The 12,652-nt window shown below is 37.4% G+C and overlaps 1 protein-coding gene across 1 annotated transcript; it reads left to right on the top strand.

The window, feature by feature from the left end:
- Nucleotides 1-4,385: 4,385 nt before the first annotated feature.
- Nucleotides 4,386-11,091, top strand: tdgf1 (teratocarcinoma-derived growth factor 1). Its single transcript, XM_008301218.1, has 6 exons — nucleotides 4,386-4,408; nucleotides 4,494-4,500; nucleotides 6,762-6,846; nucleotides 9,106-9,220; nucleotides 10,294-10,403; nucleotides 10,988-11,091. Exons 1-6 carry the CDS (start codon nucleotides 4,386-4,388, stop codon nucleotides 11,089-11,091), a joined length of 444 nt encoding a protein of 147 aa, XP_008299440.1.
- Nucleotides 11,092-12,652: the final 1,561 nt, after the last annotated feature.

Below are 12,652 nucleotides of genomic sequence, written 5' to 3'. Positions count from 1 at the left end.
AACTGATTGAGCAGCTACGACTCGTTGCACCACAAGCACTAAAATATTGTTCTTTCAGGCTTCTATCATTGATCAACAATATCTGGGGAACTATTAAACAGCCTCAGGTTGTCAATGTGTAATTATGAGTGTTTATTATAAATCAGCCTAAATGTTCGTTAAATATCCAGAGTTTATGATAAATCAGAGACGGTCGAGCAGAAGGAACCCGATGATCTGGGATGGAATAACACTTTTGACTGTGTTTCATCAAGCGTCCACTAGAGGGAGACAAACACTCTGCCTGGTTGTGGTTCATGTCAGTCTGCTGCTTCGTCTTCTTCCACTAATGTTTCTTTTATTTTTTCTTCTCGTACTTAAAGTGCATGAAATATTTTCCACCTTTCTGCCTCCTTTGGTACAAATCGACTCGTGGTCTGCTGTCATGAGGGAACACTACGACTCTCAGAGGGAACTGACGAAACTAATGTGATGGTTTTTTAACCTGAACTTTCATATCGAAGCTTTTTGCAAACTGTTTTTTTTCCATAAATCATCCACAGCCTGATTAATACGACATGTTAGTCCTGAAAACATGACAAACATGGTTGTTGGCAGTATTTCTAATTTAGATTCAAGCTTCAAGAGGTTTATTGTCAGGAGCTGGAAACGAGGCAGTGAGATGAAAATCTGATTTGGCTTCTTAACCAAATGACAAAATGTATAGAAGTCTATGAGGAAACTACTAAATAATGTACGGCGTGATACAAAGAGACAAACCTTCTGGTTTAATATGGCGGCAAAGTGAAACAAAAACCTTGAAACTGACGTGAAATGTGGAAAAATATTTCCATAAATCGACTTTGTTTTGCTGTAACGTTGCAGTTCAGGCTTGTTTAAAGCGATAAACTTGGTCTGAATCAATAAGACTGAAGGTTTTTTTATGGTAAAGCTAACGTTCAAACTTGAAGCTCAGTCGCTCCAAAGAGGCTTCGTGATAATAGATTTAAAGACAACACAAATAAAACAGTGCACACTGTGTTATTAGAGGTAATCGTGTCATAAGAAGTCAAACAGACATTTAATCTTAAACTGAGGCCTAAGATCAGTGCAGCTGCTACAAACTTCCTCTCAGCAAACACCGACTCAGCGCCGGGTGTGTTTTCCATCGCCTTCGTCTTCATCCCAGACCCGAGCTCTGCCTCCCCGCCGAGTCCCGAAGCACAATCTGAGCTTTCACATGCAGATCGACCGCTGCTGTGAGACCGGGCGGCATTGTGATGCTGCGCCGATTACAAAACACCCATTTCCACCTCCGGCTGTCGCTCACAGCGGCGGCAGATTAGCGGGAGGCGGGGGAGGAGCTGTGGTTTACCTCTGAGATGAGGTGAGAAGGAACGACTCGTGGCAAACGTTGAGCAGAATACGGCATCAAACGAGGAAAATGCAGCGACTGGTAGAAACAGAAGGTTCACGGAAGACAGATTAATGGAAAAACTAATAAACTGAAACAGAAAAACGACACTGACGAAGTAAAGAAAACGAACTGCTTCTACCACGAGGATGGAAAGATGCTAATGTTGAACCTAAAATAAGAGAAATGAATCCTTTACTGATCCCACAGAAGGGAAATTTGCAGTTTTACAGCCGCAACCAGTAAAAAAAAGTCTTTAAAATCATAAATATACCAACAAATCTCTCACGTAGCTGCCAGGACGTGACTGCATTCTCAAATAAATGTCGTCTTACAGGTTGAATATGTCGCCGAACCTGCAAGAAATACTTCATTTGAATAGAAAATGTAAAACCAAACAAGAAGGAAAGTATTAAAATGTATATAAACAGTCAGCGTCTAAGCTTCCAGGTTCTTAAATGTGCTTTTAATGTCGGAATATAACCTCATTATTCGTCTTAAAGGCACAAATGATAGATTGTGGACACTCAGCAGCAGATTAATCAACATGTTCTTCACACTTTTCACATATATTTCCTGTTTAATGACAATTATTACATTAATTATTGTGCAAAAACACAAGAACAAACATGAAAGCAACAGAACTAGTGGCTCAAACAACACTTTGAGTCTTGCATTTCGTTAAAACACCAGACGTGGCGGGTTTGCTGAGTGTGAAAGGTTTTCAGCTGCTGCCTGCAGGGAGGCAGCTCTGTTTGAGGTGGACTTCCTGTCAGCAGCAGCTTCGTTTACATGTGAAGCTGAGAGTGGACGAGCGACAGGTTAATCTGCATGAGTATGGAGAGAGAGAGAGAGAGAGGGACGGAGGGGGAGGTGAAGGGAAACCGAGTTCACAGAGAGACGGAAGGGAAACGAGGAAAAGACGAATAATCAGAGGAAGGAAAGGAGACGGAAAGAAGTAAAGAGAAGAAGAAACGTCACCACAAATACAGTAGTCAGATTTATTTATCTCCTTCCTTTAAAGAAAAGGCAAAATCCACAAAAGTCACTGAAATAATTAGAAACTGAAAAAAGTAATAATAAATAAAAATTTGCTAAATTATTATTTAGTGAAATACAACATTACTTTTGAATTGTGGTTGAAAAGAATAATTTAAAAAATCAAACAGAACAGTTAAATTAGAGCCCTTTGCTGATGAGCGTTGAGCCAGAATCCATTTTTATTTTATTTTCTGTTGAACCACATTTTAAAGCCAATGTCATGACTTTCATTACATTTTTATTTATTATTACTTTTGTCACTTATTTCGCTGACAGCTGCTGTTTTCCTTCGTTAATGGGAGGGTGTGAATACATCTGAGGACGACTGCATGTTTCTGTTTAAGTTCAAAAGGAAACCTGTGGAGATCCATTTCCTCTGGTTCAGCTTCATCTGATCAAACTGCTTCACAACAGCTCCTTGATCTTTATCGTCGCCTCGGTTCATTAGTAAACCTCTAAATGTCATTATCAAAGCTTCTCCATCATCCAAACCTTTGATAATTCAGCATTAAAAGAGTTTTTATTAAAATAATCGCTGTTGGACTTTTGAACATTAACATCGTTTAGCAGCTCAATCTGAAATCACCTGTTGAATCAGAGCAGCTCCAGAAACCAAACGACTGCTTTTAACGTCCTGCAGAAACCAAGCAATGACCTTCAACCTCGTCTCAGTGGAGGTTTGTGTCAGACGCACAAACTAACACCATGAATACTATAAAAAACATGTTTTAGGCTTAAATCTGGTGACATTTATGTAAAATGATGCACGAGACCTGTACAGGGTTTGCAACAGAGTCGATTATAAAACAGCAATATGATTAAAAATGTGTATAAAAACATGTAGGGGTAGAATTTTACTAAAAAAAAACATTTGGAGAAGGAATTGTTCCATTATTTAAACAAAAGTAAGGATGTAGAGTGAAGTTAGAGAAGATTCAGGCTGAATTTTGACGACATTTAAATGAAATGACGCAAATTAATATAAAAAAACACACAAACTCTGCTGTGAAACCATAAACTGGAGGAAAAAAAATCATTTAATTTAACTTTTTTAAACAAAAACCTGAACATATACATTTGAAAAAGACACAGTGACGTTTCTTTCAGGCTGTTTCTTGTTAATTACAGCCTGAACGCTGCTTTTTTATTTTTATTTATGCAAAAATTGAAAGAAAGTGATTAATTCAAAAACTGATTCTTTTTTCTCATCAGACATAAATTAAATTAAAATCTTCTGGTCAGATTCGTTTCTTTTCAGCTTGAGCCGTAAAACAAACTGAAAACATCAAAAATCTGCAGCTTTAAAACAGGAAAAACAGATTTATTCTTGTTAAAATATCCCCACTTTTTATTTATTTTTTGTCCAGTTAATAAATAATTTCTACATAAAATAAAAACTTCTCATGAACCAGGTTCAGAATATTTTCCTACTTATTGCATAAAAAACTAATTAAAACACGATTAAACATTTTTTCAGCTTTTCTTTTGCACATTGTCAGTTGTTTTTTTCCAGCCGGTTTCTGTAATTATTGATTTCAGCTGAACTTCCTCTCAGAGAGTGACGTCAGGGGGCGTGACCTCCCGAAGCCCCGCCCCCTGAGAGAGTCTCACCTGGAGGGCAGAAGAAGCTCCAGATGATCCAGAGCAGAGCAGCAGGAGGAAACCAGTCACTGCTCCTGGTTTTTATCAAGTTTCTGCTCATTGAGGGATTCTTTTAAATTCTCTGAAGGTTTTAAATCTGTTGCTGTGAAGTCAGAACGAGGTTTGGGTTTATTTTTTTTAACTTGTGGACATTTTGACCTTTTTTGACTTCTTCTGGAGAGCTTTTGGATTATTTTGCTGTTTTTTCCCCCCATTATTTATTCATTTTATTCTCACTTTGAGCTGAAACTGCGAGAAAAACTCCAGAAAGTTGCTTTTTTTTTATTTAAAAACTTCATCTGTTGGTAAAATGAGCTGGACGCTGCTGCTCAGGTGAGTCTGGAGACCCAATAAAACCATAAAACCATTAAAAACATGCTGTCTAAGTGAACATGTGACTGAATTTGTCTGTTTGCAGGATGGTGGTGTGTCTGCTGCCTCTTCATGCTGCTGCTCTGCCGGCTTCAGGTCTGTTTCTGCATTTAAGCCTCCAAACTGACCAAAGATACTCAATTAAACAAATCCACTCATATGAAAGGCCACGTTTCTTCTAAGGAGCTAAAAACTCCACATTTATCGTGTTTAATGCAACAACATTGAAACATTTCAGTCAGATTTAGCTTTAATTTAAACATATTGTGTAAAATACAAACCAGCTGCTGTGTTTTTGTCCTAAAATGTGTAAAAACCAACCAGTCTGAGGGACTTTAAATCTTCATTCTGAACCTTTTTACTGGAGATTTTCAGGAACTCACACCTTCTGATGTGTTTACAGGAAGTTCAGCTCAGTTTGTTTCCACAGACGCGTATTCGCTTCACTTTTCTTGAGTCTGGAGACTTAATGCAGATGTTTTATGGACTTTGCATCGACAATCTTTTGGATAAAACGGTCAAATGTGTTTTAAAATTCGTCTTTAATCACATTAGACGGCAGCAGCAGTCGGTTTCATACGACACAGTGAGTCTTTATTAATCCCACAGGGCTGAAATCTGCAGTGTTACAGGAGTAAAGAGGAACATTTAAGGAACATTAGTAGAAAAATAAACCAGAGATTCTCGTTCAGATTGTCACAGTTCTTCCTGATTTAACCATGTTACACAGATTCTTTGTGTTTGTGGATAAAATGAGTTTTCAAATGTGCAAAATGTTCATAATTCACAGCTTCAAAAAACAAGAACAGTGGAAAAGAAAAGATTTTCACCAAAACTGTGGCTCATCTTCCAAAATATGTCCACCGACGTCATCAGTTTGTTGGTTCTATGTCCCTTTGGACACATTTTAAAGTAATTTTGAATCAAATTTCTGAAGTTTTGAGTCAATTGGAGCCATTTTAAAGTAATTTTGATCATTATTTGACTCATTTAGGTTAATTTTCTGTCTTTTTAAATACTCGCTGACTAGTTTTGAAGTTTGGACAAATTAAATCCACTTTGGTCAGTCTTGAATAAGTTCTAAATCATTTTAGACAAATTTAATGTCATTTTGGACACATGTCGAGTAGTTTTGGACAAGTTCTACAGTAACTTTCAGTCATCTTTGCAAGTTTCGAGTCATTTGGAGCGATTTTTAAGTAATTTTGATCATCGTTGGATGAGTTTTAAATCATTTAGGACAAAATCAGAGTAACCTTTGACAAGTTTGAGTCATTTTGTACATATTTCTAGGTAACTTTGGACACGTCGTTAAAGCCCATTTTAGTCGTCTTGGATTAGTTTTCAGTCATTTTGGACACATTTGAGTAATTTTGGTGTAAAGTTGAACACATTGTGTCACAAGTTTTGAGAAATTTTTGAATAATTCTGGACAAGTTTAAAGTAATTTTGAATCATCTTTGCAAGTTTTGAGTCATTTGGAGCAATTTTCTGTAATTTTTTGTCGTGTGTTGAGTCATTTTGACACGTTTTAGTCATTTTGAGTCGTCTTAGATGAGTTTCGGGTTATTTTAGACGACGTTGTAGTACTCGTAGACATGTTTGAGTCTTTTTTGATATTTTTGTAAGTCATCTTCAGTAATCCTGGAGAAGTTTTGAGACATTTTGGACACATTCAAAGCAAGTTTTGACAAGTTTAAAGTCACTTTGAGTCGTCTTGGATCAGTCCTGAGTCATTTTAAAGAATTGTTATTTCGCTTGGACCAAATTTTGAGTTATTTTTTTGCGTTATATTTTGTTTTGAGTAATTTTGGACACGTTTAAAGTCATTTTGTGTCGTCGTGGATGACTTTTAGATCGTACTGGACAATGGTGGATCTATAATCTTAGACACGTTTTCCACAAGTTTGAGTCTTTATTTGGATGTTTTTAAAGTCATTTTTAATCACTTCAGACTAGTTTTGAGACTTCTTGGACACACCTTTAGGAAGTTTAAAGTCACGTTGAGTGATCTTCTATGAGATTTGAGTCATTTTTGACAAGTTTGACGTCATTTTTATTGATCTTGGACAGGTTTGAAGGCATTCTGGGAAAATATGTCCAACTTTGTGTCATGTATGGAAACCAATTGGTTCAAACCAAACTTTTCTTTGCAGACTGTAGAGGATTAGAGTGCATCAGAGGCCAGACCACCTCTTCATCACCACCTCCTCTTTCTTCTTTTCCTTCTTCTTTTCTTTCTTCTTTTCCTTCTTCTTTTCCTTCTTCTTCTTCGGTGGTGGTGGTGTCGTCCTCCCGGCGCTCCCTGGACCAGCTCGTCCCGGGGACCCCTCCAAACGACGGGGAGCGTAAACACCGAGATGGTGGCGCCGTCCTGCCCTTCGTCGGCCTCACCGGCAGTAAGTTCACACTCGACCGCCGCTCAAACAGAACGGACGACGAAAAGAATTCAGCAGTTTGCCTCAAACAGACGGTAAACTTTTCCCACCGAGGAGATGAAGAGACGAGGAGACGAGGAGACGAGGGGACGAGGGGACGAGGGGACGAGGAACTGAGGCTTTAGACTCGAGTTTCAGGCAAATTTTAGAGCCAGAATTTAGTCAATTTTAAAACTTGAGGGACTAAAAGTTAGAAATAACTTCTTGCAAAAGTAAAATTTGCTTTTTATGTTCTTACAGAGTTTGTTTTTAAGAATATAAAGAGTTAAATGAAGTGAGGAAAGTTAATTTAATTATAAAAATTTGCAGGTTTGTTTAGCAGAAGGTTTCTCAGAGTAAAGACGAGACGCTGAGTTTTTAGGGTCAAGTTTCAGGTGAAAACAAAACAAATCAACAATTTTAACACATTTTAGCCTCACAATTAATTTCTGTGTTTTGAAATAATTGAGGAATTTTACAAAAGAAATTAACCAGAATTTAATGTGAATAAATGAATCTAACAGGAAGAACAAGAATAATTTTTTTCTTTTTTATACATTTTTTATTTAATTCTAGAAAGCTAAACTTCAGGGACTAAATCATACAAATAACCTGATTCTGCTCAGAATATTTTCTTTAAGACGAACAAGCTTTCCAGCTTTTTTTTTTAAACATTTTGTTTTAAAATTAAAAAAGAAAAAAACTCATTAAGAAATGTTTTCTGGCAACAAATTTGAAAAATGCAGCATGAACTTATCCAGATACAGAAACTAGACCGAAACAATAAAAGCCGTGTTTAAACTGAGGTTTTTCAGAATAAAACAGGAAATAAATGTGGTTTGTATGAAGCCAGCTGAAGGTTCTGCTGCTGCTCCGGTTTTAGTGTTGTTCTGTGATTGTGGACGTTTGTTCAGACTCTCTGTGTTTGCTGACGTGAAGCAGAAGAACTGAAGGAATGCTTCCAGATGGAGACTCTGGTTTATCTCAGATACAGACGGAGGCTCAAGCCGTGGTCCGAGGACCAGCAGAGGCCCCACGAACCTCCGTTCAGTCGGTTAAAGTGCACAGAGACTGTAGGAGAGTAAAACTAAACCTTACAGACATTTTGGACACGTTTAAGGACAATTTGATGATATTTTGAGTCATTTCCAGCAAGTTTTAAAATCATACGGACAAAGTTTTGTCATTTTGGACACATTTTGAGTAATTTTAGGCAAGTTTGAAGTCATTTTGAGTAATCTTTGCAAGTTCTGAGTCATTTGGAGCAGATTTAAGTAATTTTTGTCATGTGTTGAGTCATTTGGACACGTTTAAGTCATTTGAGTCATCGTGGATGAGTTTTAAATCATTTTGGACAAAGTTGGAGTAATAGCTGACAAGTTTAAGTCATTTTTGACAAATTTGAAGTCCTTTTCTAGCAGCATGGACAGTTTAAAGACATGTTAAAGATATTTTTAGGCAATTTTAAAGGCAAGTTTAAAGTAATTTTGAGTCATTTGGAAGATTTTTGAGTAATTTTATTGATGTATTGAGTTATTTGGATCCAATTAAGTCATTTTGGACAACACGAGTAATCTTAGATGAGTTTTACTAATTTCTAACAAGTTTTTAAGTCATTTTCAGTCATCTTAGACAAGTTTTGAGACATTTTGGACATTTATTTTCAATATTGGAAAATTTAGAAGCACTTCAAGGAGTCTTGGATGTGTTTTGAGTAGTTTTAGACACATTTTAAGTCGTGGACAAATCTTGAGTTATATTTGACCAGTTTTGTGTCATTCTGAGTACTTCTGTACAAGTTTAGTCATTTAGAGTCTCTGCATGTTTCTGGTTGTTTTCACATATTTTTTTCTCCATGTTTTGAGTAATTTTGGACTAATTTGACATAATATTGTTTGGGAACCAATTAAATGTATTAAATACAACATATTTTGAAAATCACTGTGATATCAGTCATCAAAGATATTTAACTTTTTTATGATTTCCGTCATTCTAACATCATCCTGCACAGAACAGTGACTTTAGGACAAGTTTTCAATCACTTTGACAGATTTTAAGACATTTTTGACAGATGTTGAGTAAAGTTTAAGGTCATTTTCATCCATCTTTGCAGCTTCAAAATTCAAACACAGAACATTTAAAATCAAGACTTTCAAACGCTGCTCAGAAGACACCCGGATAAACTGACAAATGCAAAATGAAGTGAAGGAAACGAGTTAATAAAACCATCTTTTCTTTGAGGTGCTCAACAGAGTCGGAGATGCTGTAAAAACGGAGGAACCTGCATCCTGGGCAGCTTCTGCGCTTGTCCTCCGTTCTTCAGCGGCAGGATCTGCGAGTACGACGAACGCATCAGGTGAAGGACAAGAAAAACATCTGCTGCTGCCAAATCTGCAATTACGTTCATTTTCTAAAGTGGTTGTCGGGAACAGAGGTGCCACTTTTCGTCCTCAAGCTCCCGTTTACGGCGACTCAGGGGGCTTTTTATTTGTCAGTTAGGTGATATTTTGGTAATTTATATTTCAGAACTCACATTTTTTTCTTCTCAGAGTTACAACAGAGTCAAACCTTAAGATATCACCTTAAGATTTCTCTATCTAGACTTCTTTTTTCTCCCCCAATATTTTAAGGAATCAGGCCGAACACCATCTGTTTCATGGTCACAGTGCAAACAGGAGGTGACTCTACCAAAATTTAGATAAATATAAATGCTGCTAAGATCACTCAAAGCATGATCTATATTTATATTCACAGTACTAAGAATCAAACATGCTTTCTCTACCTGGCCAAAAGTATGTGGACAGCTAGATGTTTCTATTTATTGTGTTTAATATAGAATTGATCCCAAACTGTCCACATACTTTTGACGCTTTTTCTTAGAACCATCTATTTTAATTAAATATATTCTTTGTCCAGTAATATGAAGACAACTACTTGTATATGGCAATGAGTGTCCACATACTTTTGGCCATACACATACAGAAATGTGGTGACTTCCGTGGGACAAATCTGTAATCTGGTCAAATATATTTTGGACATCTAAAGGTTCCTGTTTATTATGATTAATACAGAATTGAACCTAAAATGTCCACACACCCTTGTCCCTTGTTCTCTAAACTATCTAATTGAATTAAATCCATTTTTATCATAAAATATGTGGCCGGCGACGTCTTGTATAAGCAATATGGCAATGTGTGTCCACATACTTTTGGCCATATCATACAAAAATGTGCTGGGTTCACTGTAGGTAATACAGTATCTGGTCAAAAGTATGTGGACAGCTGAATGTATGTTGTAGCATAGGTAAGAATGTCCAAATACTTTTGCAGTACACTGTATATCCTTGTTTATTAGTGACACATTCAAACCCATAGCTGGGTTGGTTTTTCAGGTTTGTGATTTCCATATTTTCTGCCCATCTGTCTGCAGGAGCTGTGGCCCGATTCCTCACGGCATATGGGTTCAGAAAGGCTGCTCGTACTGCCGCTGTGGTTACGGCCTCCTGCACTGCTTCCCCCACGTCTTCCACAAAGACTGCGGTAAGATACACTTCGTAGGAACCAGATGTCCTCCTCAGAACCAAGTTGACCCATAAAACCCTCTGACAGACCGGTGCGACCTGATCCTGGATCACACTGGAGGCATCTTGCAGTAAATAGAAACCTACAACAGTTTCTAACAGGACGGACTGTTGACGTCCAACAGATGGTTCAAAACCAGTCGTTCACACTTTTCATCTCGGCAACAGAAAGAGGTCCCTCTGAATGCAAAGACCCCCTGAACCCATTCATTTACAATTCTAAATAGCAACACATCCTCCCCTTAACTGCTGCACAGAAACCCCACAAGTAGGAAACGTTCCTTGAACATCCCCAGAGCTCCTTCAGGTTCTTCTGCTTCTAAGAGAGTGAAGGAAAAGCGTCACTGCAACAGAAGGAAGTTCAAGACGGCCTTAAAAAATAGAATACAATCAACTGTAGTGCAGGAAAAAAGGGTGCTAACTATGAAATACACAACAAAAACAAGAATTTCAAAGTGTGTTGAGGTAATGAGGAGTCCAAAGGTAGCACTTCAGTTCTGCTTGACATGATAAAACCAGTTTGTTTTTTTCTCTACTTCCCAGATGACTCGGAGGAGGTTCGTTGGTATGGTTCATCAGCTGTCGACGTGAATCCAACCGGCTGGTTTCTGTATCTGACGCTGCTTCTTCCTCTGCTCTTACTGTGATGGTTTAAAAAAGAGAAATGGCTGCTGGACGGAAACGCCGGGATTTACACAAAACACTGAGCTGAGGACTCACAGATCAGTTTCCAAACTCATTCTGGACCTCCTCAGTAGAGCATTAATGGAAAAGCTTTTCTGAAATCTAGATCAGACACAACTAGATTTTAGACTTTCTTTATGGGGACCCATAGTGCAGATGTGCATTGTGGGGACCTTTAGTGAGGTTGTGTTTTATGGGGACGTTCAGAAGGTCCTCGACACTAACCTGAGATATTTATAGCTGCTTCCCATTTGAAGACTGAAAGCTGAATGGACGTGAACCGTTGGATCAGTTTAAACATTCTCAAGAATTCTGCAGCTGCCAAGTTAATTTATTCGACACTGAATGACTCGTTAAAACAGTTTCCATTAATGAGATCGATGTAAATGTTTCTACAGCGTGGTTTTGATGTGAAGGCTGTCATACTGGTCTCAGGGTTTCTCGTTTATCACTGAACAGTTGTAGGATTTTCTTCTTGTCAAATCTGTGTGTGCATGTTTCTCAAATATTCATGTTGAAGAAGAAAGTGTGTCGAGGAAACTGTACATGAGGTTTTTATGGTGAATGTTTTCCTTTTTTCTGTAACGTTCTGATCTGTAACTGAATACCAGCAGGTTTTTTTTTTTCTTTGTGAACGAAGACGCAGAGTTTTAAACTTTGCAGCTTCTGTCTGTTTGCACAAACTGATGTGACTTTCTGTCCTTAAATATAAACACATTGTGTGTTTATTAAAGATTTATGGTGCTGCTGAGCTGAAAAATGGAATTTACTTTTTTTTTTTTTTTTTTAAATGCCACATTCCTAATTCACAACAGTGTGGATGTAGCAGCTAGAATATTTTAGATTTTAACAAAACCCGACAAACTATGATTATTTCCCTGCAGCTCTTTGTCTTGTGGCTTTCTGTTATCTGGAGGTATTTTCAGTGGGAGCTGTTCTCTCCTCCTCTGTTATCTCCAGACTTTATTGATGAGGCTTGAATTGATTATCTGCTGCCGTCTTATCTTAAACAAACACATCAGCTGTTGTTCTGCAGTCTGTTGGCCTGGCAGCTCTAAAATTAACAGGCAGAGTAAATAACATGTAGAGTTTAATTAGTCGCTTCCAGTTTAGTTTTTGCTCCATATTCATAGTTTCTTTGTTAGTTTTGTCATTAACGATTGTGCAGCGTTGTGTTGTTGAATCTAGAAGCTGAAATTAAGTCGGACATGTTGAAAACACGAGCTGTCAGATGAAAAACAAACAAAAGTACCAACAGGAAGCAAACAACATTAAACAAGTTGGTACCAGATATTATAAATTATAACTTGGATGAGTTTAAATCTGGAGTTTATGTCAACTTTAGTATTGAGACAGCTCTCATGGAGGTTTTGAGTGACACTGATTTTACCTGTAGTCTGATGAGATATATGAATACATTTAAAAATCATATCTTTTATTATATTTCAGTTTTTAATGTATTTTATTGTGTTGCTAAAACCTATTTTCCTAAAACTCACCTCATTGTTTCTAAACTTAACCAAG

The sequence above is a fragment of the Stegastes partitus genome, unplaced genomic scaffold (assembly GCF_000690725.1).
Source record: "Stegastes partitus isolate 25-593 unplaced genomic scaffold, Stegastes_partitus-1.0.2 Scaffold1643, whole genome shotgun sequence".
Lineage (NCBI taxonomy): Eukaryota > Metazoa > Chordata > Actinopteri > Pomacentridae > Stegastes > Stegastes partitus.
The sequence above is the reverse complement of the archived record's forward strand: the minus strand, read 5'-3'. Positions and strand labels throughout refer to the sequence as shown.